We start from the raw sequence: 27,761 nt of genomic DNA on the forward strand, positions 1-27,761 counted from the left end.
AATAAAAACTCATGCTCAATCATACATAAAAACTATGGTGTTACATGTTGCTATGATATGCATAGCATCCACAAATGACCAATCACTCATTAGCACAAGAGCACCCATTTAAGCCGTGGGTTAATTAATTAGGTACACTATAATATTTAAATTTAAATTTTCTTTTGGTACACCGTTGCCTCACACAACACTCATGTAAGTACAGCCAACAAAGTAAAAAAAAAAAAAAAAATGGCGAAAAGAGTAAGGAACCTCCACTTGGCTCGTCTAGAAAAATCAATGAGAGTGATGCGCCGCAAAGAAGGCTATCCAGTCAGCTGCACTATTCATCTCTCGATAAACATGAGTAGCTCAAAAAGAGCCACAACCCCCAGCAAGCCTCTGGATGTCGTAGAGCAGAATCTACCCGTCTGTCATCGTGTGCCAACCTCAGATCCACTTGATCACAGTAGCCGAATCCTATTCGAAGTGGATGCAGCATGCACCCAGAGTGTGCCCCGCATAAGAGATGCCTTTTCACGCCACTCTCAACTCAACTCCGAGAGCAAAGACGTCATATATAGATATGCCGTCTACCGACCGCCACAAGTTCAAAGTAATGGTCTCTAATAACAAAGTTCACTCCCTCCACTCACCTCTCTTAGCAATATTACCATCGAAATCTACCTTTAAGAAAGCTAGGATGCGAGGGCTTTTAGAAAACAAAGACAAGTCTGGCCGCTGACTCAGCTGAGTGGGAGAATGATGACCTTGATGTGGCGTAGAGCTCTATCCTTTATTTTTTTTTCAAGATAATTCTTCAAAGCCTACTACTAAGAAATGATTTTAGAGCCACACGTCATTGTTGTTTTATGCCAAAGACCTCCCATATGATGGCCGGATTGGCCTCCGTCGACTTAGCCGTTGCTTCCTCCCGCCACACGGAACGGAACGCAGGAACCATGCCTCTCATGCACTCCCTCCATCTCCCTACCCTCTGTTCCTCCCAAAATCCTAACCCCAACCCTAATTCCCCTCCTCTCTCTTCTCCACACCCCCCTCTCCTCCTACGATTCCGCCCCTCGCGGCGCCAGAAGATCCAATACCTCAAAACCCTCGGCGTCGACACCTCCTCCTCCTCCTCCTCCTCCTCCTCCTCCTCGCTGGAAACCCTCGATTGGATCCTCTCCATCGTCGACTACCTCAGATCCAAAGGCTTCTCCGACTCCCATTTCCCCCGGCTCTCCTTCCTCTGCCCCAGGATCTTCTCCTCGGCCGACATCGATCGCACCCTCGCCCCTGTCTTTGCCTTCCTGGCGACCGACCTCTCAGCCGATCACGAGCAAGCTCGTGATCTCATCCTCCGGTGCCCTGAGCTCCTTGTCTCCAACGTCGAGTATCGACTTCGGCCGACCCTTCAATTCCTCCACGAGCTGGGGCTCAAGAACCTCAACTCCCCCACCAATCTCAATGCCCACCTCCTCAATACCCCCATCGAGAAGCTTGTCTCCAAGATCAGATTTTTAGAGAATCTGGGGTTTTCTTACGAGGAGTCAGCTGGTCTTTGTGCCCGCTGTCCAGCAATCTTTGGCTACAGTGTGGAAAATAACCTGAGACCTAAGATCGAGTACCTGGTGAACAATATGGGGAGGTCGGTGGCTGAGCTGAAGAAGTTTCCACAGTACCTTGCTTTCAGTTTGAAGAAGAGGATAATTCCGAGGCACTTGCATTTGAAGCAGAGGAATGTTCAAATTCCATTGCAGAGGATGCTGTTGTGGAGCGATGAGCGGTTTTATGCTAAATGGAAGTGAAGCATGTCGAGGCAGTATGATTCTGTCCTCCTTCCTTTATTTTTCTGTTTTACTAGAGATTTTTATTGGATATATGGAGGAATGCATATTATAACAAACAATTTGCTGATGTCTATGTAAAATTGGTGAATTAGAATCTTAACAAAAAGTTGTTTGTTTTTTGCTAGTTTGATTGTGATTGCAAAATATCTGTTGTCTATAATTGAAACAGAAAATTGTTTTTTCCTGCTCACTTATTTGCCAAGGATCATGCTACGAATTCCACCATTATAGAAAAGTAATCATTCGTCGAATCATTTCTTCATCCTTACAAGCATCTCAAATGCTAGAATAAGTAAGGCTCTTCCTTAAATTCTGAAGGAATTTAAGAATTACCAGTTTTTCATTGAAAATTTTGGTGAATTGATAGGTCATGATAGCAAAAGTGATGTTTATCACCCTGCAGGCATTAGCTGGATAGTTTTATCCATCACAAGGGGATGGGTTTTCAAAACATGAGAGAAACTCATAAACAACTAAGATAGGTATGGCAATAGCTGCTCCGGGTAATATCAGAAAGAGTTTAAAGACTGTTGATAAGCTGTAGTTTTACCATTCATAAATTGAACTTAGAGATCGAATCAAACAATCACAAAGTCATACACTCAGAAAATCACTGATGGCTGATAATGGCGAGAAAGGGCTGGAAACATCATACAAGGCATTCTTTGAGCAATTTATTTTGGTCCATCACTTTCATTGCAAGTCATTAACTCGTTATGGATTAACATGCAATCGTTGTTGAAATACCAATGAGCATGTTTGGTGAATTCAATTCTCAGTCAGTTTGATGGAAGAGGTATATGAATGTCACTTAGATTTTTTTTGAGTGTGTGAAGCTTCCTTAGCCAACATGGTACATATCACTAGTGATATTTCACAATGATGTCCCAATAATCCCATCCCCCTATTTTTTTTAAACCATCTCAGATTGTAGCAACAATAGGTTAATTTGCAATTTGGGCTTGTTTTTAGATAATATGTTCGGTTGGTTTCATACATAGAAGTTTCCTACTAATTTATACAATGAAAATCTTTTCTGAGTCTCAGCTCCCATTGCTACATGAACAGTTACAACCTTCTTGGTTGAGCAGAAAAAAAGCTGGAATAAAAACTACTTGCTAAAAAATGAATACTACAAGATAGTTTAGTTGACAGAACCTAGGCTGGTAAGAGAGGTTCTCAAAACCCATATACTCCTCCCATTCTAGCTTATCTACCATGTTTGCTATATCCATACAACCGCAGTGAGGCATCATATTAGTTTTGGAATTTATTGGGTCATAACCTTCACTGCATAACTGGAATCGAGGTCATAGTTACCTAAACAGATTATACTCATAAAAATGGTCACAACCAGGATGAATATGATCAATGATGTGTATCACTAGAAACTTTCAAACAATGTGCTAATCATTGAAAGCAGCAATTGTTGTTAGAAGCAAAAGGTAAGCAGCTGCAACAAAAACAACGAGATTTTGCCTGAAGAAATTTGAAGCAGTCTTATGTGCAAGCAATTGCAGTGCACTGGTGTGGAACGGAGGCTGCTGCTACTCACCATATGGAACAAGGAAGTGATCTAGCAGGTAATATTTTATAACAGACATAGATGATGAGAACATCATTGCAAAAGTTGATGTTGTTTTGGCAATCTCTGTGAGTCTGTTTGGATAATCCAGCAGGATTGGGTCGGATTTCTTGCTGGCTTCGTGAATCGGGCAGCCCATTGGAGCATGGCCTATATCAACCCAACACCAGACTGGCCCGAATCCTTTTGGAGGAAAAAAATCCACCGAGGTTTTTTTTTTTTTTTTTTTTTTTTTTTTCTGTCCACAAGATTTGGATTGGAGGGGTGTCGGGTTGATATGGGCCCCGACCCAAATAAACTTCCCAATCGATGAATCCAGTAAGAAATCGATGAAGCCGCCTCCGAGCGCAAGCAGATCTCCAACTATCCTGGCTACAACACCATAGAAGCAGTATAGAAAAGCTGGTACCATCTCCATGTTAGGCTATTGTCCTCATTCCTTTGTAAAGGCAATTGCCTTCATACAATGTAACACCAACCGCAATTGGCACCTTGATGACACAATTTGTCTGATGTGTCATCTTCCATAATGTGTCATGAAGAAATAAAGCCTTGAACATAACTTCTTACTGATCTGGTGGCTGATACTTCAAATGCTCAGCTTCTGCTAGAATCTCTTCACTTGTTGCCTATGAAGTATTAATATAGGTACAGGACATGGATATAAATATGTTGCTGATACGCCGTAGCTCATATTTCATACAGTAGCATTAACAAACCCCAACTTTTAGTCATTACTTGAATCAACGGACCCTAATATATACTCTTTACAATAATATCAGCATCACAGATTCTGAAATTAATTATTCATCAATGAAAGTTCTGCATTTATCGTAAAATCAATGAAAATAAAGCAGATCTCTCTAGTGCTGTAGAAGTGATACATAATTTAGTTTGCAGATATGCACATATATTTCTTGGTGGAGATAAATCCATATATAGATTAGAATGCGGGCAGCTACACTAGCAAAGATTTCCTAGCAACCTAACGCCCTCAAATTTTAAAACAACAACCGGCGGCTGCCACGCCATGCTGCCCAATTGATACAACATAACATACTTTAAGATAGAATTTAAGTAAAGATATCATCAAATTTTAATTCAGATGGTAGGAATTCTCGATAGTTTAGATATGGGTTGGTGTTTTGACTCTGAAATGAAAGAATCCAGCCTTGTGTTTGGCTCACCCAATTAAATGCAATCGAAATAAGGGCGTCTTTTATGCGAGACGAGTTTTGGAGGCCCGATGTATCATCTTGGAGGAGGACTCGATGGACGTGGTTGAGTGGATTCTAATTTCTACATGAGGGGTTGGGGGTTTCCGATGAGGATGTCTGATGGTTATTGTAGGGGTGTGACGTCTTTTAGGTTGCGCATGTATTTTGGAAGGCAAGCAGAGCTGCTGATTGGGTCACCTTTTTTCATCATTCTAGAGATATTTTTTGGACCTGGTGTGTATATGTTCCTCTACCATTGTGGAGTATTTTAGCCTTCGATTAAGTGGGCAGTGCTCGTGCAAGATTAGTGTGAGATGCGAGTGAAAAAAAATAAAATAAAAACAAAAACAAAACAAAACAAGGAACCGAATCACCACCATTTGTCTGGCATGGCAAGCCTGTGCAGAAAGCAGAGCACTCCGCTGGTCCCAGACTTCCCGATGTCATGCCTTCAATCTCTCGCCGGCCAACCTCTCTCCCTCCAGAACCCAAACCCTCGCTGCCTCTTCCCATCCCTCCTTCCTCTCAGAAGACATTCTTCAAACGATCCCACCACCCAATCCTCACCACCCCGGGAAGATGACCTCCCCGTCCTCATCGCCGACGCCGTCCTCCGCCACTCCGGCGACGACGACCCCCAAACCCTCGCCCGATCCCTCTCCCGCCTCTCCCCCAGTGCCTTCCCCCCCGCCCTCGTCGACCGCGTCATGAAGCGCCTCTGGAACGACGCCCCCCGCGCTCTCCTCTTCTTCCACTCCCTCCTCCACCTCCCCTCCTCCCGCCCCGCGGCCTCCTCCTTCGACCTTGCCATCGACCTCGCTGGCCGCCTCCGCGACCCCCGCGCCCTCCACGGCCTTCTCTCCCTCCGCCGACGCCATGGCCTCCCCCCCACCCCCCGCACCTTCGCTATCATCGCCGAGCGCCACCTCGCCGCCGGCAAGCCTGACCGCGCCGTCCGCTCCTTCCTCTCCATGCCCCGCCTCGGCTGCCCCCACGACCTCGCCGCCTTCAACTCCCTCCTCGACGCCCTCTGCAAGTCCCGCCGCGTCGAGAAGGCCTCCTCCCTCCTCCGAGCCCTGAAGAACCGATTTCTACCCGACGCCATCACCTACAACATCATCGCCGACGGTTGGTGCCGGCTCAAACGCACTCCAAAAGCTCTGGAAGTTCTCCGGGAGATGGTCGATTCTGGCCTCGAGCCGACGCTGAACACCTACAACATCTTGCTCAAGGGCTTCTTCAGAGCAGGTCAGATCAAGGAGGCGCTGGCATTCTTCTCTCAGATGAAGAAGAGAGGGAGGAAGGAGAATTCGAATTCGGGGGCCAATTGCCGGCCGGATGTGGTCTCCTACACCACCATGGTCCATGGACTGGGTCTCGCCGGTCGGCTCCACAAAGCCCGGAAGGTGTTCGACGAAATGGTCGGCGAGGGCTGCCTCCCTTCGGTGGCGACCTACAATGCGTTGATTCAGGTCATCTGCAAGAAGGGCTGCGTCAAGGATGCCGTCTTGGTGTTTGATGAGATGGTGAGGAAGGGATACACCCCCAATGCCATTACCTATAATTTGGTGATCAGAGGGCTTTGCCACGCCGAGGAGATGGACCAAGCCATGGAATTCTTGGAAAGGATGAAGCGTGAGGAGTGCGAGCCCAATGTGCAGACTTATAATATATTGATAAGGTATTGGTGCGAGGAGGGAGAGATAGAGAAGGGTTTGGAGTTGTTTGGGAGGATGGCGGAGCGAGGGGGTTGCTTGCCAAATTTGGATACATACAACGTGTTAATAAGTGCGATGTTTTCGAGGAAGAGGCCGGAGGACATGGTGGTGGCCGGGAAGATGGTGATGGAGATGGTGGAGAGGGGACATCTCCCAAGGAGGTTCATGTTCAATCGTGTTCTGAATGGCTTGTTATTGACCGGGAACCAAGGATTTGCCAGAGAGCTCTTGAGGATGCAGGACCGGCATAAACGTCTAGCTCGGGTTATCAGGCCATGATTTTGTTTTATTTTTCGGCATTGGAAGGCTGGTTTTGATTAAAGGGTGAAATTCGAATGCCGTTCGAGCATGCGAAGAGTTGAAGATCCAAGGAAGCTTAAGCTAAGAGTGATGCTCAAATCTGGGTCAAAAAAGATCTAGAAAGAGAAGGGGAATGCTTAGGTTGACTTGGATGGACATTGTGAAGGATTTAGAAAACCCTGGAGTAATTTGCGAGCTGGTCCCTTATTAGCATGGACCGAAGCCAAACAGATGGAAGAGGGCTTGATGATCAAGTTCAAGATAAGTGGATGCCTTTGAGAACAATTTGTGGATGTCAAGACCAGCACATGGCTGGGGTTCATGACCATTGTTGCAGAATTTTGAAAGTTGTTAAAGCTGCGGTGTTTGCCATCGTATCTTGCATATCATTTGATCAAAGACAGCCGAAAAAAATTAAGCATCAAGTCATTAACAAAAGAAGTGCAGGTTCTGGTTTGAGCTGGGAGTGAAAGTGAGGGTGGAGGGCTAGCAAGAAGAGTTGGTAGTCTTTGCCAATCATTTTTCTCATAGTGTAGAAGTTCATCCGTCCTTTTCATTTTGCTTCCTCTAAACCTTCCTCCAATTTGAATATGGGTGGACCTCCTCATTATGTATGCTACATTGGACTACCACTTGCAATCTAACTTGATTTATTGGCTGCATTCCTGATCTGATATCTGCCATCTTGCTGACTGTGATGCAGTTTTGTCAGCCTAATAAGAGCCCAAAATGGCATGTTAAACTCTGAATGCCCATCAGATCCTGAGATGATTCCCTTATTGTCTCACACAAGATTGAATAAATGCCCATCAGATCCTGAGATGACTAGTTTGTTGCTGTTTCAGCTAACAGCCTTTCAGATTTTTTGGGTCTTTTTTGGTGTCAGAAGAGGTTAATACATCCTAACCTGATTCATTGGTTCAACCAAATAAGCTAATGTGTATTTGTTATATTTTAATAAGTTAAAGGTTAAAGAGCACCATGCAAGACAGCTCTCCAGCAAAACAACTTCCATTAACTCGATCCTTGTGGCTGTTTTAAGGTGCTTTAATCTATGGAAAGCCTTTTTTCCTGAGTGAGAATAAGTGATTCTTCTCATTTTCACATCTGTTATTTTACTCTGCTTGTATTCTTTTATTCTCTAGAAAATAATGGATGTTTTTTGCTTCCTCTATTCTCAAAAAAAAAAAAAAGGTTAAATCTAGGAAACCAAACAAGAGGAGAGGCTTAGACTATGGTTACATGTTTTTTTTTTTTTTTTTTTTTTTAGGGGATGGACTGTGGTTTCATCTAAAACAGAAGAAACCACACATTAATGCATGAAATTCCCTTAAAACAGATCTATCCAAGGTCAGTCTCTCCTTTTACTTGGTAGTATGGAAGTGCTATGAGATGCTACTTAGAGAGGCCGCTTTGCTCTTTAGTTGATGGATCTAGTGAGAGTGTTGTATGGCCATGCCAGAAGCTTACTAGAAACCAACCAAAAAAAAGGAAAAGAAAGGCTCGCCACTTAAATATGAAACAAAAGAAAACCAGGCTGCAAACATGGACACTACTGCCAAATAAAAGAATCCCAATTTTCTCTTTTCACATCCTTTCCTGTAAACAAGAATCAAAAACATGCAGTCAGTGGGGCAAGACAATTCTAGATATCCCCAGCTTTTTCTTAATTCGAACAATAGTTGCCCATGCTGTTAGTAAATAGTAGAAGCCAAGTCCAATAATTACGATATTAATAAGAACAAACACTCATAGGACATCAACCAAATCATCTCTCCCACCAACAAAAGAAGGCTACAATGCATTAGACTCATTAAGCTTCTTGCTTTCATGAATGAGTACATATCTTCTATTATGATCATCTTTTTTGTTCTTTTTTTTTCTTCTTCTATTTTTTAGGAACATTTAACGAGCTTTATGCCTCTGATTTCCAAGAGCATTCGAGTCCCCAGAGCTGCTCGTATCGGATGCATTGAGCCCATACTCGCTGGTCTGTCCACTGTACTCATTGCTGAATTCCTCGCTTCCAAGCGCAACCCTTCTGAATTGCCTCATATTCGCGCTGTATGAACCTGACTCGTAGTCTGAGCTTGAGTTGAAATAAGTGCTCTGCCCAGGCTTCACCCCCTCGTTCAAGTCTTCCAACGATGTGTCACCCTCCAATGCCCTCACAATCTGTTTCAAGACAATCATTTATGGGCCCTGTCAACTTTTTTTTTTTAGAATTAAAAAGATTAAAGTTCCTTCCTTGCGAGCTATCGAGCAACAAGGCGATGCAAAGGCTCCATACCTGGCTCATCTTGGGGCGCCTTTTCGCAGAATGGCGAACACAAGCAGCAGCACATGCTATCATACGTTGCATCTCGATTGCATTGTAATTGTTCTCCAAGCGCGGATCTACCAGCTCATCATAGTTTTCATCAGACAATGCACGGCTTAAGAGGGGCCTTGCCTGCTCCCAACAAACATATTAGATGCGCATAGTCAGCGGTTTTATTAGTTGGTGCATGCGAAAAATAATGAACCTATAAAGTAGCATACTAACCCAATCAACCAAGCTATCGTCCATAAATGTGCTAGTGTTGTCAAAAGGACGCCGTCCGGTTATCAGCTCCAAAAGCATCACGCCAAATGAGAACACATCAGATTTCTCTGTCAGCTTTCCACTTGATGCATACTCGGGAGCCAAATACCTATATTGAAGGAAGAAGATTGTCTCAAAAAGATGGAATTCATCTGGATTAGCTGTTGATCTTCGATTAATTACTATATGGATGATCTTGCTTACCCGAAAGTTCCCATGACACGTGTCGAAACATGTGTGTTATTGTCGGAATTTAACTTGGCCAGTCCAAAGTCCGCAACCTGGATATGCAATCGTGTAGCTGGTCAAGTCCTTTCTAATGATGAGAGAAACAAAAGACTATCACCCAAAGCACTTGCAATAACAAGAAAAACTATGGGTAGGCCATCTTACCATGGCTTCAAATTTACTATCCAAGAGGATATTAGCGGCTTTGATGTCACGATGGAAAATACGAGGGTGGCCTTTATGTAGATACATGAGAAAAAGAATACTCGGACATGTTAATTCAACCAAGTAAAATGAATTGGGACTACAAGAATATAAACATGAAACTCACAGTCTTCGTGCAAGTAAGCTAGACCCCTTGCTGATCCTAAAGCAATCTTCAGTCTTGATGGAAAATCCATTGCTGGAAGGCCTTTCCCTGAAAAAGATGAATGCAAACTATTAATTTTTGAATCCTGCAGGGAATTATATGGACTAGCTATTCTACTTCCACTAAGACAAAGTGCAACATAAACATATAGATTCTGTGTTTTTGGAGCATGTTTAAATGAAAAAAACTACCAAAAGAGAGAGCTAACCATGAAGATGGTATTCAAGGGTTTTGTTGGGAACAAAGTCATAGACAAGCAGCCGTTGCGACCCAGCAATGCAATATCCGACAAGGGACACAAGGTGGCGATGATGGACCCTACTGATGATATCGACCTCAGCTTGGAACTCCCTCTCCCCTTGCCCACTTCCCGACTTGAGCTGTTTCACTGCAACCTCCTTTCCATTAGGGAGCACGCCCTTGTATACGTACCCAAACCCGCCTTGTCCGATGAGATTGGCCTGGGAGAACCCGTTCGTTACGGATGCCAGCTCCTCGTAGGTGAAGGTGCTCTTGTTGAACCCTAAGGCGATGTTGGGTGAAGGGGGCGGCAATGGAGGACCATGAGGGCCGGAGTAGCCCGAGCTCATGTCACCACTACTCATCATCACCGGAGGTGGTGATTGCTGCCACCCGCCGCCGCCTGGGGCAATTGCACCCGGAGGTGGTGGGATCTTGCCCATGCGGTCCATCCCTTGGGGTTGCCATTTTGGAAGCGATCCATTGTTATAGTATGCACCACCTACAAAGATGACCATATTTACAACCACATACAAGAGTGCTTGAAACATGTAATAAAACACCATAGACATCAACAATTATAACACAGCGAGATCATAAAAATTCACAAGCCATTCATTACCTAATGACAAATTCTCCCATCCTTTGCTCCTCATAACTCTTCTTATGATAGTTTAGGAAATTAATTTTAGAATACCAATGTCACCTCTCTTTTCTCTAATAGAAAGAAGCAGAGGACTAGTCAAATGCAATATACTTGTTTGCATCAAACACAATAGCCCGTCCAGCTACATTGAAATCAACTATCTTTAACAAGAACTGTAAATTAATCTCAGCGAGGTTTCAGGCATCATCATTAATGAATGACACAGCAGCAGAAAAGGCGATCAAAAAGACTAACAGCAGATGATCAATTCAGTATCTAATTGGAATGCTCAGATTCCTTCCATGCTGGTATTCTTGCAATAAAAGAACTTGAGAGCTTTTTGCCAGGTATATAGTATAGGTAACCATAGAGCTAAAACTAGCTTAAAGTACCTTTGGGCGCTGGAGAATCATAATACCGCATGCTATTGCGAGGCTTCTTCTTCTTAAGGCAGCAGTATAAAGCGACAGCCAGCAAAGCAATAACGAACAGCGTGATGCCCACTGCGGCCCCTACGATAAGAGGCAGATCAGTTGGGTCAGATTTGCCGCTTCCTCCGCCGCCGCTGCCGCCGCTGTTCTTGCCATTCTTCGATGGCTTCGAGTCGCCCTTGATCGACGACGAAGGTGATGCGTTCCCGGAACTCTTTGGAGGGGGCGGGACTGCACCAGAATAAGAAGGGGGCGTCGAGGACTCAGACTCAGGCGGTGATGACGGTGTCGCAGGAGGCTGGGTTGGCGGAGCCGGCGGAGAGGGAGACTTTTCCGACGGGGATGGTGGTGATGGCGGCGGAGGTGGGGGCGACGACGGAGGCGGGGAAGTCCGTGGCGGTGGAGCAGTCCGGGTGACCGGTGGAGGTTGCGTCGAGGGTGGTGGCGATGGTGGTGGAGACGCTGGGGGTGGTGATGCCTGAGGTGGTGGGGATGTAGAGTTGGAAGAAGAGGGAGACTCGGCCATGTTTCTCCGAAGGAGTGCCGGCTCAGAGGACTCCACCCTCCCCATCCCTGCTCGACGTTGCTCCTCTACGCCACTGAGAACCCCTAGAGAAATTTGCAAAAGCGACGAGAATATTTAAAACAGATCGATGCAGACTATGATGGTTGAGAAATAAATGAAGCAAGAAATTTTTGCTTTTATACTCATCGTTTAGGAGAAATAAAAAGATTGCACTTCACAGAGACCATGCATGGCTAAGAACAATGGGAAGACAAAACGCCATGCGCTATTCTACGTCGGAAAAAAAAAAGAGCGTATATTCTTTTAAGATTCAAGAATTCCTTTTCAGAAAAGAAATATTCTACACAGTTACGTTGATCTGTGCTACAAAACTGGATGAATTTGTATAACAAGGAAGGGACGTTGGTGCATGCATTGGTGAGAAAAAGTGCAGCAAAAGAATGCTATTCATATTTAGTAAAAAAAGAGGAAATCTTTGCAACAATGCCAAATATTCTTTTAAGATATCTTGAATTCATTCTTCGTAGAGAAAATCTAGAATCCAAGCATGCTTAAAATGGATTTGTGCTACGAAAGGCCGGTAAGAAAGAAGGTGATGCACTTCTATATTAAAAAGTAAAAAGAGAAATAAACAAAGACAAAGCCTTAGCAAAGGGGGACATATTCTTAAAAGTTTCCAGAATTCTTGTTCCAATTGATTGTGTTACAAGATAGAACAAAATTTTTATAACGAGAAGGGAGGTAAATCCATGAATTCGGGGCGACAATGCGCAACAAAAATTATGCTATTCTATATATTATGTAAAAAGAGAAAAATCTCTCCTCCACGTCTGGATTTGATTCTGCTTCAGAAACTCAATAAATTTTTATAACAAGAAGAGAAGAGAGAGTGCAAGGCCAAGCAAACCTTTTTTTTTTTGTCTCTTAGAAGAGAAAAAGGGTTCTCAGAGATGGAAGAAGGGGAAGAAATGTAGCACTATGGCTTGGCTCCACCATTCTCCAACCACCACCTCCATCCTCCAGGGATTTTATTTGGGACTTGCTATTTTTGTTCACTTATTTCATTGTCATCTAGTTGTGTTCGTTCTCAATTGGGAGGTTAGCAATTAAAAAGGTTAAAAAGAAAAAAAATAGTAATAATAAAAAAAAAACCGACCTTTTGGTTCCACCAGCGTTTTGGTTGCCGGCTTTTACCTATTCTTGACCGGTCGTTAGCTCATTCCCGCGCGACCGTGCGATACACGGTTTTCGGGACACGTGCCGCAGTTGCGGCCACAAGAGGGCGCCCACCGTCCGGACTCCGGAGAAGCCGCAATCGTGGCAAAGTCGCAATGACGACGAAGGAACCGAGTTTATATGGGAAAACGGGGAGGAGATTGGATCTGGTGTTGGGTTCATAACATCTCCTATTTAGAAGCCCGCATCTCGGCCATAGAGAAATCCTCTCTGTTTTGTTTTTTTGCTAAGCAAAGTTATTAACTTTCACAGCCAGACTTCAACAAATAAATTTGTCAACTGCTCCCCAACTTGTCCATTTTAGACTCACGACCCTTTCAAGCCTTCGGAAATAAGATTTATAATAGTAGTGACATTCATAATTATAATAAGATTTTAAAGGCCATATTTTATCCATAATGAGCTTTTATAATAATTACACACACAAAAAAAAAAGAAAAAAAAAAGCTGTTATATGATATGTTCATTAGAATGAAATTATATTCTTAAATTCAAATTGTACTCACGCCAATATTTCCCATAATTCTCCTTTCTAACATCTAGTAGTTAATATTTTGCTCCTTTTTCGACAGCAGCTGCATTTTTTCTCTTGAAGAAATAACAGCTGCTTCTTGCTTACAGAAACTTCTTCAATTGTATACTGACTGACTATCATGTAATAATTTTATAATTTTATAATGCTCCAGTTAACAATATGAACTTGCTTTATAGAATTTTGCAAGTGCATAAGCTTAATAATTAAAAACTTTGCAACATGGAAACCTACGCAGGAATTAACTGCCGAAGCTCTCCAAATCTGCCCCAGGAATCTGTTTCTGCTCTTTGGAAAGGAGAGGATAAAATATAAAACTAACAAACCAGCGAATTAAATACTTAATTAGCTAGAGAGAATTTTTCAAGCATCTTCACAGTTAACAGAAATAAAGTTTTTTCTCGGTAAAAATTGCTTCATGTAAATGATACACATCAAAGCTAAGCAGCTATTGGCCCTAATGAAGGCAGAATTTAAATTTCAGCCAGGAACCTTGGACAGAATTTTCGGAATACTATAGATTACCTTCGCATCATCTAACTAATATGGTCCATCTTGCAGTGATTCAAATGGGAAAACAATAGGAATTGAAATTGAATATCTAAAAAAAAAAAAAGAAACAAAACCAACCACCCCAAGAAAAGATAGATAAAGTTCGATTGGATCAATCCTGCCAGATCAAAATAGATGATGGGCATTCTAAATTGGGAATCCACGCAGTTAATCATATTCTACATTATAAAAGATATCAAGAAACTAAAAATTGTATATTTTGGTAACCTCCTAATATTGTAATAGTATTACTGTATCAAACTATACTATTGGCCATATAAATTCAAGTTCTTGACTGTTGATCATGATCTACAACTCATAGAGCACGTACCTACCAAAATTTAATAGGTTTGGACCTCTTGATACACAAGTAAATAACCTCTAAAAGACTTGATATTTCGTTTCTCAATACTGTGATGCAGATCATAAACAATGGCATGGATTCTCCGTCATTGATTTTAGATTAGCACGATTGAAATCTCAATCCTTCCAGAAGGAAGGTAGTCCGACACATAGTATATGAACTAAATTAACAAATATATTTATTGAATTACTGTATATGATCCTGATAATTGTGGGTCACAAACCAAGATCTACTAATAGAATTTCAACAACAGCTCTACCATGCTTATAGAAACAAACTTGCTCATCATCCTGAATTGACTCGCTAGTAATAGCTTTCTCAGATTTTCCACACCTTGGTAAGAGCACAGCCATTCCATGGAGAGCATCCCAGATATATCACAGGAAGCAGTTGGCGGTTTCCTCCCATGATGAGCAAAGCCTGAGACTGAGAGCAACCTGCTCATGGACGGCAAACCCATTCCTCAAGAGCTGGCTGATAAGACGAGGAGGAAATTGTTCTACCACCTTATTTACTAAACTCCTAGAATCCTTTCCGGGCGGTTTTAAGGGTAAGTTTAATAGAAGTCTAAAACAAGGGCATATGCTCATGAATCAACTGTTCCAGAAGTCCCCTTTTGCGTCTTAGAACAGCAGATATTGAGCTCGATCTATGAAGAGGATCTTTCAAGCATGTTGGCAGCAAACAGAACAAAGATTTTTCAGTTAATTGCTTCATTTAATGATGCACGACGAAGCTGACAAGACTGTATTCCTTCGGCCTTAAAGCATGTGGCCCTGATGAAAGCAAAATTCTCTGCTCGGCCAGGTATCTGACAACCCAAATTGCACGGACAAAACATATGGAAAGGCAGTTAGGCAGGCTCTGGACATGGTCTTTAAGCATTCGTCACTTTCCAACGCTCGCTTGCACATAGTCCTTCAACGATTTTCCACTATTAAAAATAAATGCTTACATGGTGAAAGTCAGATAATAACAGCACATACGAGAACATTCAGATCTTCAGGTGAATGCACTAAGAATCCGATGAAAATGTGCTGTATACAAGGATCTTAGGACACAAGGAACACCTCGACAAAATAAAGTAGGCTTCCCCCAAAGAGTACAGGATATGTTAAGCTCACAAATGCAGAAGAATACCACCTCAACACCAATTAGCCCATCATACATTGATGATGCCAAAACCTGAAAATTCTGATGATCATAAAATTGTCAGCTTTAAACCAAAAGATTAGCTGTTCGAACATTTGATCATGCTAAAAGGGGGAGAGAGGATTACTTACAATGTAAAATTACTGCAGGGAGCAGTATGGTACATTTGCAAAAGCGGAATACCAAGAGCAATAACACATCCCGATGCTTCTGATGTGCTTAAAAAATGACTCGATGCATGGTATCATGAAAGGAACATCTTGATTGGCCAAACCTCACGGCCTTCTCATAGGTGGTGGTTTTTGAGCAGCCATGTTAAGGGGCCTTGGACCAGCAGTACCATAGCCCATTGCAAGTCTGCTTGTTGGTAGGGAAGGTGGATTTGCTCTGAACGAGGATGTCGGCAGGCCCAGTCGAGCTGCAATTATTTGAGAACGCTCATGGAGAAGTCTCTGTCTTGCTCTGTCTGTTTGTTCCCTCACCCTCATGATGACACTTTCAATGTCAGCAAATAGCGTCAATTTAGCCTCCAACTTTTGCAACTGCAGAAAATGCAATTCCAAACTTAGCAGTGACATCACTCTAGCAATTTGTCACAAAATGAGCTTCATGATCAAATCTCACACTATCTTGTCTATCATCCATTGAAACCCCCAAAAAAATAAACCTCCCTGAAAATGTATGAATCTCCACCTCCATGATCCCATACAATACCTGCTTCTCAATAACCAGGGAGACGAGCTGCCGAATATGGTCTTCCTCCTGCTTGGCAAGAAGCCTAGCTTTCACAGCTGCAGCTGAAAGTGCTGTAACGGCAGCACGTTTTAACCTGTCTATGTTATGATCATCATTTGCTGCAGTTGAGTCACAATTCTTCTCATCATTGCTTGGAGATTCTTTTTTATTACTCTCATCTACAAGATGCAAGGAAACAAAATCAAATTTCAAGAGATGTCAAGCTAGAATTGGATGCTAAATTTCCCCATAACTCATTAAATCATTTGCAAATTGCAATCAGAAATCACGATGTGATGCAATGCGGAGGTATAATTGATGCCTTAAAGTGATTAATGACTAGAGAAGGCTAGGTCAATGAGGGAATTTCACAAGCCTAAAGCTAGGGTGGCTCATGAAAATATGCAAGATGCTTGAAATTGGTTGTTAGTGTTGATAGAAGATTAGGCCGTCAAGTGAACTGCAGGTAAACAGAGCTGTGCTATAAGCAAATAATAGATTGGTCATTCCCAAGATATCTAATGTGAAAATAACTTAAATTTTACGTTAAGAAGCTAAAAACTTTAAAAGTATAAATGGAAAAGCCTCTACTTATAAAAAACTAGCAAAAAAGTCTTTCAAAGAATAAAAGGAAAAAGAGATAATGTAAAAGGAAAAACAATATATTAGTCATTTTATAGAGGGTGACAACTCGCTCGGTTGGTAAACTCACTGGGATATTGATACCAACAACTTGGTTCCAAATCATGCCATCACCTGACCTCAGCCAGGCAAATTAGTAGATTGTCATTTCCTAGATATCTGATATGAAAATAACCTGAAAATTACATTAATTAGCTAAAGAGGTTATAGGTATAAAGGAAAATGCTTCTACCTATATAAAACTAGCAAAAAAATTTCAAAAGCCAAAAATAGGAAAAAGAGGAACCGGCAAATCAAAAAGAAAAAATAATACACCATTTTATGGTGGGTGCCAATTGGCTTAGTTGGTAAACTTACTGGAACATTGATACCAATGACCAGGGTTTGAATACTGCCATCACCTGATCCCGACCAGGCTTCCTCCCATTCTCTACTAATATAAAACTAGCAAACAAATTTTTGAAAGCAAAAAAAAGGAAGAGATGGTGTAAAATTTTTAAAAAAAGACAATACATAAGTCATTTTATGGAGGGCGCCAACTGGCTTGGTTGGTAAAGTCATTGGTATGTTTGTACCAATGACCTGGGACGGAGGAAGAAAGTTGGTTATGATTGCAGAAGCAACTGCAATTGTCCCATAATTTGGTTATTTCATCATAGTCATTATGCTATGTAAGGTTGTGCATTACGAGCCTTCGGAAATGTCAGACAAAACAACAGTCCCCAATATCAAGACAAGGGATACAGCATATAAGCTGAAGCACTACAGAAAAATGGCAGACTGAATCATTTAAAGAGAAATAAGCAAGTTATAGCAAGCCTATAACATTCATGCAGATGAAGAAGAAGAAGTAGTAAGCATATTTTACTACTTATCTGCATGTTACTGAGCCAACTGAAAGATAACACATTCAAGTATCACATTTCTATCGGTAGACCCTGCATATCTCATAACTGTAGCCAGGCCAGATTCCAATGAAATATTCAAAGGTCCCAATCAATAATAACAGAAGAAACTAGGAAAGCAAGAATACAGAATCACCTAGTTATAGAGAGCAGAAAAGCTACGAGGAGAGTTTGTATGCCACGAGTGCCAGATGGTGCAGTTTCCACCTGGCAAATGGGATAAAAATCAGCTGGTTGGCATCCCAATATTGCTGGAACAGGTCTTGGATCAAATCCAAGTGGTGGCATTTCCACCATGTTTCTGGAAGGGGGGAAAAGAAAGAAAACAAACTGTAGAGAACAGCCATGTGAGCTAAGGTACAGGGTTAGACAATGAGAGTTGATTTGTTGGTCTGGAGGATTTCTATCTCAGATAATAGAAGATGCTTAGGTATAGGACTACTTCCTTTTGATAATAACACAATAACTATTTCATAAATGAAGATCGATGGTCAAGATCTCCCACAAATGAGAGGGATCTTGGTGGACCACATAAGATGAATGGATAGAATTTATAAATTTCCATATGAAAGAGCACTTTTAAGCTTCATGATTGGCCATGCATGACACCCAGATTAAATAGACTTCCAAGGTTTACGCATGGGACTCTAAAGAGCACATCAATAATTCTCAGCATTAAGTTCTGAGATTGTATGGCAGTGGGAATCAAGGAGGTGGGATTGAAAAACTTTCAGTCAAAAACTTGGAAAATATCGTAACTAAGAAATGTTATACAAAAACTATCAGAAACGTCAATACAAAGGAATCAGTCTATTGAATGCGGATATTATTGCAGATAAGTATTTCTAGCCAATCCCAAGTTGGGGATTAAGGTTTATTTGAGTTAATGAGTTGTTTAGACTTTAGATATTTTATTTCTATAATTGCTACTTAAATTTTTAGATATGTGTCTTTCTACCATGATGCCCTCGTAGATTTCAGGAAGAGATATCATTGGAGAGTCTTCAATATAGGAACAAAAAGGGGCAACTATATGAAATCTAGCAGAGAACTTCAATTTCGTACCTGTTTTCTCCACAATTTCGACTGCTGAACCATTTCCAGTTGTTTGCTGCGGCTCCTGTTCTTCCAGACCAGCTGAAATAGCCTTCATATCTGAAGCCTTCAGTGTATCTGACTGTTGTTCGACCTTGTCTGGTGAGGCTACGTCACCTGTCTCCTTCATAATACTAGGTTTGTCCTCTGAAGACTTTAAATCATCTATTTTCTTCTCTGCACTTGGTGACTTCTCTCCTGGTGAAGCTAAATCTCCTGGTTCTTTTGTATTATTTGGTGAAGAGACTACAGGCAAAACAGAATCACTTGCATCCTTTGGAGCACTAGACATAATCGGCTCCCCTGACGAAGCTCGATCAGCAGAATCCTTAATAGTGCTAGGGGCTTTCTCTGATGGGAAAACTACATCACACGATTCCTTTGCATCAGGTTGTTTCTGCGAGCAATCTTGTGATGCAATGGACAAGTTCTTTTCATTCTCCAGAGAAACAGCATTCTCCTCATTCTTGTCAGTGCAATCATTCGATTTATCAGCACCTTCCAAATTGGGTGTCTGGCTCACATCTTTATGAGACTCCTCGTGAACCATGTCAGCAACAACACTGCATTTTACATTTTATTTATCAAGACAAGCACTGCAAGCTGTCTATCACAGTATTACACTAGGATACTATTGCATATGGCTAGTTCACAAACCTTGCACAAGCTGGTGAATCCTTTCTATCATTTGGTGGATCTTCAAGAATAAAACAATGCCTTGTGGCAAGCTGGATGCCAGGAGACTCCTCTGACATGGCTTTCAAGGAACTGCGGCATGAGGTCGTAGCAACATCATGTTCCACCAGACCTACTAAGAATGCCGCCTGCAAAGCGAACGTTGAACCATGTTTAGCATCCACACAGAGAAAAAAAAGATGCCAAATTATTTTCCAAGTCACCTATGCACACTTACCAGTGCCATGACTGGGTTTCCTGCTTCTGCAAATGAGCCTAATCCTCCTTCTTCAGGAAAGTAACCAACAGCATGAAATGCTGTCTTCAGTGCATCGAGAGCAATGCTGACACCAGTTTCATAAGAAATCTCAACGTCAACAGTACTTTTTTTCTCCGTAGCATTTGTTGCAGAAGTTATAGCTTGATCGGCATCACCTGCATTTTCAACTTCCTTTGTTTCAAGATCATCTATGGCAGCCGATTCCTCTTTAACTACAGCATTCTCAGCTTCTGTTGTTCTGGAAACATGTGCAGCAGTTGATTCTTTTTTTGCACCTGTATTTTCAGCTTCTGCCGTGCCAGGAACATTTACAGCAGCTGAGTCTTTTGCTTCAGCATTTTCATCTTCCATTGGTTCAGGAACATTTACAGCAGCCAATTCTTTATCTGCTGAAGTGTGGTCCCTATTCTCCTGGATATTGTTTCTAGCATCGTCTTCGCCTTCCAAAAAGGAATCCTCGATGGGCATTTGAAGAAAGTGCAAGATGCATTGAGCTTTGGTTTTTGTGGCAACATGTTCAGCAATCTCATTCCAGTTTTCCCCGAAAAGTTCTAAGGCTTCTAGAAGAAGCAGGGTTTCCTGATCTGTCCAACTCCCACCACTAGCACCAGCAACCTCCACAGAATCCATAAGAATGAAATCACCTGGTGCCATGCCTGAACCAAATTTCCCATCATTGTAGCAATCAGCGCATAAATCAAAATCTGCCTGTGGAAACAAAATGATAATCAGCACAGCTCTAGAGTAGAGCTATTAATGAGCAAGTCCTGTCAAAAGAAATCCCAACTATTGCATTATCTTTTTAATACCAGGCTAATATTAACACTCTTTCATTTGAAAAATCTATGCCCTGAAAAAGGAGTGTTATATTTCATTTTACAATATCTAAAATGTTTTGAACAATGCAAAGGAAGTAAAAGCTTGCAAAGCAAATCATGTCACATTTTCATTTTATAATTATTATTTCATTTTACAATATCTAAAATGTTTTGAACAGTGCAAAGGAAGTAAAAGCTTGCAAAGCAAATCATGTCACATTTCCAAACAATTATACCTTGTTCAGCAATGCAGTATTTCAGCCAACCTCACAAGCTGATCATTCAAGCAGTCATCATGAAATATATACAAAAACCCATTACTAAAATTGATCTTGGAATCTAATAGCAGAACTCAGATTTTGATGAGAGCAGCATCACCCTGCAAATGGATATTACTCTCTTCTGCCAAACCCACTATAAAAATTGCCAAACTATATGACTTGTCTTTCGCAGCATTAAAGAGTCTTACCATGATTGCAAGACGTCAAAGAAAGGCCAAGGCCTTGCAACCTCCTAGCCTCTTTTTTAACAACATTGCACCCCCACACCCCCGCCACCCGTGTCGTCCCCCGTTAAGCTAGGCATTAACTCAACCTTTATCCTCTTTAGTCAACTTAAGCTCCCAACATGATATACTTAACCCATGTGGCGCAATTTCTAGCACCTAAGGCATGCGAACTGACCGAGTTTCTCACTTTTAGTGTCCCTGATTGCCGAATCTGAAGAGACCCTCATACTTAATTTAGTTCTAGATATTTGGAATTATTAGCCTCATCAAGATCATTCATTTGACTAAGTTCAGATCCACGTTTTAGAACTACAGCAATATAAACACTTCGCCTGGTGAATTAGACGTTGTAAAAGTAAAATGACTCAAGGAACACCATGGACATGGATGCGAATTGGAAAATGTTGCTTTGCAAGGAGCCCAGGTAAATCAGTTGTATCAATAGTGACAGAATTTGGCATTATTTAGAAAGAGACTCCTACCTGCAGCCAGAGCATAACAACACAAAAAATCTCCCAAGTAGATTAACAGTAAGCAATTGGAAAATGTGGCTTTTACGGTCCCCTTCTACCCACCTTCTCATTTCCTTTACTTTTGAAATCTAAAGCATTAGCAGTAAGCACAAAATCTGAATCAACAGTTTAACTGCTATAAAATTAGAACAGTAAGTCATTGGCAGCACCACAGCATGTTAAGGAAGCATCAGCAATGATAAAAAAAGACATGGCAGTGAAGGCAATAAAGAAACTCCACAGACACAACAATCATGCCTCTTTCTTTTCTAAAGCTCGATCAGCAAATGGAGCTTGGGAGAGAGGAAAACAGAAATAGTTGGAATCTAAGAGTTTAATCTTGGTTGTTGGAATCTAAGAGTTTATTCTTGGTTATCTTTTTTTCCTACAATCTCTACTTTTAAACCTTTCGAGATAAGACAAAATTGGGGATTTACATAAGTTGATAATTGCACTCTTTATTTATGACATCACTAGAAACATTGATTAAATAATGACAAGTTCACCAAATGCAGACTCTCTCTCACACACACACAAAGAGAGAGAGAGAGAGAGAGAAAAACTCTTTGGTCTCTTCATATGAACTTTTGTTTGTCATCCCTTATTTTTGGTTGTTCACCTATAGGGAAACAAGGAGCGAAGAATGGCGCAACCAGTCTTACAGGTACGAGAGGTGATACATGCCCTGTATCTGCTCATAACGTGCCAAACTGGAAGATACCACTATATTCCTGCAGGTCAATATGGGGTTGATACAGTACAATATAGTTAAGAAGTGAAATCTTGGTAGAGGGAAGGGAAAAAAAGGGACCATGTAGAGGAATTTCAAGCAAACCATGCACTAACAGTAGATTGCTTATAATCTTGCCAGGACAGTTAAACAATTATTAATACTCTGCATGCGATCGAGTTTATTCTCCTAAAATAAGTGAAGCTTGCCCATGCAGATCAACTTGATTGCTTTCCAATAGGTAGAAAGGACCAAGGGAACAAACAATAGGCCCGATAGAAGTTAGAATAACACTTCTATGACTTGCTTTGAGGGAAGGACACAAGGGAACAAACAACAGGCCCTAGAAGCTAGAATAACCCTTTTATGACCTTCTTTTAGGTGCAATATAGCAAGCAACCTACATGTTGTCTCCTTACCTTTTGAGTTTTGTCACTTACATCTTTAAACAAATTTTGGCGGAAGGAGCAACCTGGCTAGAATGATTAAATGCAAGAGCATGATTTGGATAATAACTCCCCCCCCCCCCCCCAGGGCAGCCCACACACACACAAAAAAAAAGGGTATAAAGTACAACTCAAAGAACCTTCTTTAACCAAGGCATGCCCTAGTCACCTCAGTCAGCATCTCATCACACAAGATCGCCATCCTGCCCTATTCACACGTCCGTAGGAGTTACTTGCAAAATAAGGATTCCCTCAAGCTGATAGATAAAATCAAATTCCTTGCAAAGGTCGAGAAATTATTGCTTTACAATTTTGGGAATTCAAAACTTATGAATGACATGTAATTCTTACCCTTCAAACAATTTGGTACAACCATCATATGGAAGCTCTAATTCTGGCCTAATATCTTAAATGCAGATTCTTTATGAAAAGAACTACTTATTTGTTGATCTCTATTGCCTATATTGTTGGAGATAAAAGAGTTTATCCCCCTCCCCTTTAACAAACTAGCTCTAGCCCTCATAAGTTGGCTTAGAGGATAAGTGAAGACCTTCAAGTTACTCAAAACATAAGTATGATCCCATAAAGAAGGGATAATCAGTCATGCAAGGGTATGAATACCATTTATATGTGTCATCATCTCAAAACCCTTGCAGGACATAGAACATACTTTGTCTGTCAAATGACTCTTATCATCTCATTTGCCCATAATCCAAACTTGCTTGCTATTTCAAAGAAGAGATAACTATCCTTGTTGTGTGAAGCTAACCATGTAAATTGAACAAGAATGCCAAGCAAAGTGCAACTGATCTCTCCCTCTCTATTCTCTTAAGCACTGGCAGACTAGGATTTTGATGAAGGGGAAGGGGCAAAACAATTGGTGATCTATGAATTACTCAATCACAATTATTAGAAACCCAAAGGATTATAATGCCTGCTTGAACATGCTATACAGGAATATCACTTCACCTCAAAAATCCAATACATAAGCTCTATGAATAGAGTAGAGATAGTAGCTGGGGACAAGATAAAAAGGGACATAAGGAAGGGGGATAGAAGCCCCCAATTGCAAAGCCAATATAGGCTCCAACATATCCACAATTCATATCAACAAGGGCCCCACCACATAGTAGCAGTCCTTCGTGCCAATTGTACAAGGTGTGGGTTGTTTGAAAATCTTTTGTAAGGGTGCGAATCATGAAGATCATACACTTCGTAGAAACTTGACAAAAGAAGCCAGTCTAGATCCAACATAACAAAGTTTTCAAAAGCAAGCTGCCAGATTTGATTAACATAATAATCCATAAAAGGCAGATCCAAAGATTCTAGTAAGGGAACTTGATGAAAAGGAAGCTCTGGCCCAAACATCAAAAGTATTCTAAGGGACCTTCCTCTCAAGGCCCACATTAGGCTTCATTGTTGCTTCTAAAAGGATATAGGCCTTGCTAAGATTCTGCAAGGCTTCACTAAACCCTGATGCAAAATATTACTTCATAAAAGCTAAAGAAGAAGAACAATTCCTGAAAACTAAAAAAAACCACTCCACTCACCATCTCTATGTGGTCCCTGCCAAACTAGTGGTATCAACAAGGTGATGGATGTGTTCAAAGGTTTTGCAGCAGAACGTAAATTAGAAGGGAACATACAATATCCAAAACTAAAGACACATGGAGAGAATTGCTACTTACATACAAACCATGGAGTTGATTAATAAAGGTCGAAATTAAAACTTTATATATTATTTGTTTTATGGTGGTGATTTTTCAAGATATGAACATTTATCCACATCTCCAAATGGCCAAGAGTGAACATTTATCACTTATAGTTCCCATTGTTTCAAAAGTTTGACTACATGTAAAGGCCATTGTAAAACATTGAAACCTGTACGGAAGGCAACACATCTGAAATACTCCATAGAGTACCGATAATAAGTTACACCCATGTTATCTTTGTTTATGTCTCCATAAACTAGAGACAACATCAGAAAACAATACATGGTCACATGTGATTAGTGAAGGGCAATAAGCTGGTAAGTAAACCTGTATTGTGCTTCCAGTTTAGCATGAGAACATCTAACGTGCAGGTTTACTTGACTTCCATTACTAGTATTAGTATCCTCAGTTGAGAGTAATCAATCAACCTATGACACTCCGAATTCAAATTCACAATGCACGACAAATGGCAATTTTTAATTTCTAATAAAATTATCTCATACAAACTTCAGCATGTCATGAAAACAATTGTATCATCCATGAGAATCTACAGAGAATATGGTACAAGTAATTCTATATGCACTATGTTTCACATAATGTCATGGTCTTAAAACGAAGCCCAAACTTCAATGTTGTATTGTAACTTAAATGCTAAGAAGTCAGAACAGCTATCAGCATTAAGGAACCAACCAACCTGTTTCTGGCAATGGTAGCGCTTGCGGGAGCAATCAGCTGCACAAGAGTTGCAATGGTACTCAACTGAAGGTCCGACAGGCCTAATCAAATCATCAGCTAGGGCAGATTCAGGAAGCAAACAAGGTGTTGCAGCGGGTACAGACAGCTCTGCTTTCTTGGGAACATAGCGAGGGAATGAATTAACTGTCTCGAATTGATACAGTTTATCAACCAAGGATGGTGTTTTAGCTCCACTATCAGCATCAGAGTTGGCCACATCAGGTTTGGATGGTGGGAAAGGATGGAAATTAATCAAACCCCAGTGATCCAAGAACTCCATTACTTCTTGCCTCGCATCCATATCTCCAGCAGATAAGTCAGAAAAATCCTTAAGTTCCACTTGTGTCTGTGGGTCAGCGTGAAACTTCTTCATGATGGAATTCCTTATCTCCATGTATATCTCAGGTGTCCGATTCTCAGACTTCCCGTTGAAAAATGAAGCCAGCATCTGATTCTCGATTGGATGGATCCTCTTCCATGAAAACCATCCTATAATTGGAAACAGATAACATATGAATTTCCCGCAAGTGTGTCAAAAATCCAAATTTTTATTGTTAAAAATAGAAAGAATTCACCAGTGAGAATTGGCTTCCCACCAAGCATAACATAAAGCTATAAGAAGAATGGTGTTAAATAAACTAGATGAATTCTTGGATGCTCCAAAATAACCATAAGAGATACAAGATTCTCGCAATGAAAACAGAAGCAGGAGCACTGCACTCCCAAAAAGGCCAAAACCCCAGTATTAGCAAACTGGCCAGAAACCCTTCAGAATGGAACGAAGGCAGCCGAAACAAAGACTCCTGCTCGGGTTTCTAAATAGATCTGAAAGATCCTATACTGGTTTAGAAGCTCACCAGCAGGAGTAGGGACGGCATGCACATTGGCGCCACGGGATCGAACCAAATCGAAGTCCACATCCACGAGGGGCTCCTCGACCAGCTCCTCCACCTCCGCCTCGGCTGGATCTGCCGCGGCGGACCCGCCCTTTCCCCCGGAATCCGCCAGCCGCGATGTCTCCGTAGTCCTCTGGACGGCAGCGACGACCTTGTTGGGGGACTGGCGGGCTCGGGTGCAGGGGCCGTTGTGGACGGGGGGAAGGTGATGGAGAGGGTTCCGCTCCTTGGCGTGGCGCTTCGAAGGACCGGCGGAGGAGGAGGACGTGGTGGAGGCCTTCCTCTTGGCAGCGCCGGCTCTCCTTCGAGGCCCTTCGACTAGGGTTTCCGCCACCGCCACCGCTGGCGCGGCCTCGGAATTCGCCGGAGCCGGCGGGACGTCGCGGCCTTTACCTTCCATCGCCTCTTCGAGGCTGCTTCTTCTCTTTGCTCTCCTTTGCTCGCTCGCGATGTCGTCTGTGGGGAGAGCGGCCGCCGTCACGCCCAAACCACCACCCCAGTCCCCTTTTATTTATTTTTTTTAAAAAAATCTTCTCGTGTCTACTCTGGGTGTTCTTTTTTTTTCCCCCGGAAATTAATTTATTTAATTACTTATTTATTCGATGATGGCCATGGGGGATATCGTGCGCTGGACGGAGTATGAAAATTGGTGGAATAAGAAAAAAAATGGAAAAAAAAAAGGAGAAGAGGAAATTTTTAAACATAAAACAATAAAAAAAAAACGGAATGCCCAAGAAGGTTAAAAAAATAAATACATAAAATATTAAAAATAAAATATAAATAGGTAAATTTTGAATTAAATCTTAATGATTGAATAATAGCAAATGGTCGTCCTCCAACAAAAATAAAAAAAAAAAAATCAAGAGACCAAGCAAAAACTAAAAGTTCAACATTTAAATTTATCCGCAAATTCCAATTCTCAAAAATCTGAAATTTAAAATATTCAAAGAAAACTAATAAAAGCGTGGAATAAATCAAGAATTATACATTTAAAGAGTCTGCTCTCATCGAGCACTAAGCTTTTTCATTTTTATGGATAGATTGGTCTAATGAGCAAACAAAAATATAAAAAGAATAATGAGTAATTTTTTTAATAGATAAAGAGAAACAAAGAGAGCTTGATTTGATTTAATTCTATGCGCAACGATTTGATCAAGAATCTTTACCCTCTTTTTATTGCTATTATCCTTTGAGACAATATCAAAGCCCAGAGAATTTTAATTGATTTTAGTTAAAAACAACCGTTTCTTTTTTTCTTGATTAATATTTATTTTTTCGCTTATATCTATTTGAGAAGTCCTTAATAGGCACGTAGTTTTAAATTTCAAAATCTGACTCCTTGAACAAGAAATAAGGTGGAGAGGATTTTTAATTAATTTCAATTATGAATAATTCTGATTAGTTAAGAAACGGTAAATTTTTCTTTTTTAACCTATATTCTTTTTACAGTTATATCTATTTGAAAAGCTCTAGATAGGTTATTTTAAATTTAAAAATCCCACTTCTAAAATTGGGAATGATATGGTTTCTTCATAACATGATAGGAAACTATTTTCTCT

General features: G+C 41.2%; 4 protein-coding genes across 4 annotated transcripts; 2 read left to right on the plus strand and 2 right to left on the minus strand.

The window, feature by feature from the left end:
• The first annotated feature begins 848 nt into the window (after window positions 1–848).
• On the plus strand, window positions 849–4,030 carry LOC120111110 (transcription termination factor MTEF1, chloroplastic). Its single transcript, XM_039127606.1, has 2 exons — window positions 849–1,804; window positions 3,353–4,030. Exon 1 carries the CDS (start codon window positions 852–854, stop codon window positions 1,788–1,790), a length of 939 nt encoding a protein of 312 aa, XP_038983534.1. The 5' UTR covers window positions 849–851; the 3' UTR covers window positions 1,791–1,804; window positions 3,353–4,030.
• Window positions 4,031–4,949: 919 nt separating this feature from the next.
• On the plus strand, window positions 4,950–7,314 carry LOC103707645 (pentatricopeptide repeat-containing protein At1g74900, mitochondrial). Its single transcript, XM_008792216.4, has one exon. The coding sequence runs from the start codon at window positions 5,024–5,026 to the stop codon at window positions 6,629–6,631; it is 1,608 nt and encodes a 535-aa protein (XP_008790438.3). The 5' UTR covers window positions 4,950–5,023; the 3' UTR covers window positions 6,632–7,314.
• Window positions 7,315–8,304: 990 nt separating this feature from the next.
• LOC103707644 (proline-rich receptor-like protein kinase PERK4) lies at window positions 8,305–12,672 on the minus strand. The gene is made up of 9 exons (XM_008792215.3): window positions 12,585–12,672; window positions 11,113–11,760; window positions 10,043–10,576; window positions 9,796–9,882; window positions 9,630–9,700; window positions 9,441–9,517; window positions 9,198–9,345; window positions 8,943–9,104; window positions 8,305–8,827 (listed from the first exon to the last, which is right to left on the minus strand). The coding sequence occupies exons 2-9, from the start codon at window positions 11,720–11,722 to the stop codon at window positions 8,558–8,560; spliced, it is 1,959 nt and encodes a 652-aa protein (XP_008790437.3). The 5' UTR covers window positions 11,723–11,760; window positions 12,585–12,672; the 3' UTR covers window positions 8,305–8,557.
• A 2,595-nt stretch (window positions 12,673–15,267) lies between these two features.
• Window positions 15,268–26,690, minus strand: LOC103707591 (SWI/SNF complex subunit SWI3D). The gene is made up of 8 exons (XM_008792129.4): window positions 26,164–26,690; window positions 25,266–25,795; window positions 19,804–20,553; window positions 19,548–19,714; window positions 18,861–19,453; window positions 16,228–16,427; window positions 15,645–16,055; window positions 15,268–15,555 (listed from the first exon to the last, which is right to left on the minus strand). The coding sequence occupies exons 1-7, from the start codon at window positions 26,600–26,602 to the stop codon at window positions 15,789–15,791; spliced, it is 2,946 nt and encodes a 981-aa protein (XP_008790351.1). The 5' UTR covers window positions 26,603–26,690; the 3' UTR covers window positions 15,268–15,555; window positions 15,645–15,788.
• Between the last annotated feature and the right edge of the window lie 1,071 nt (window positions 26,691–27,761).

This window comes from Phoenix dactylifera, chromosome 6 (genome assembly GCF_009389715.1).
Source record: "Phoenix dactylifera cultivar Barhee BC4 chromosome 6, palm_55x_up_171113_PBpolish2nd_filt_p, whole genome shotgun sequence".
NCBI classification, from domain to species: domain Eukaryota; kingdom Viridiplantae; phylum Streptophyta; class Magnoliopsida; order Arecales; family Arecaceae; genus Phoenix; species Phoenix dactylifera.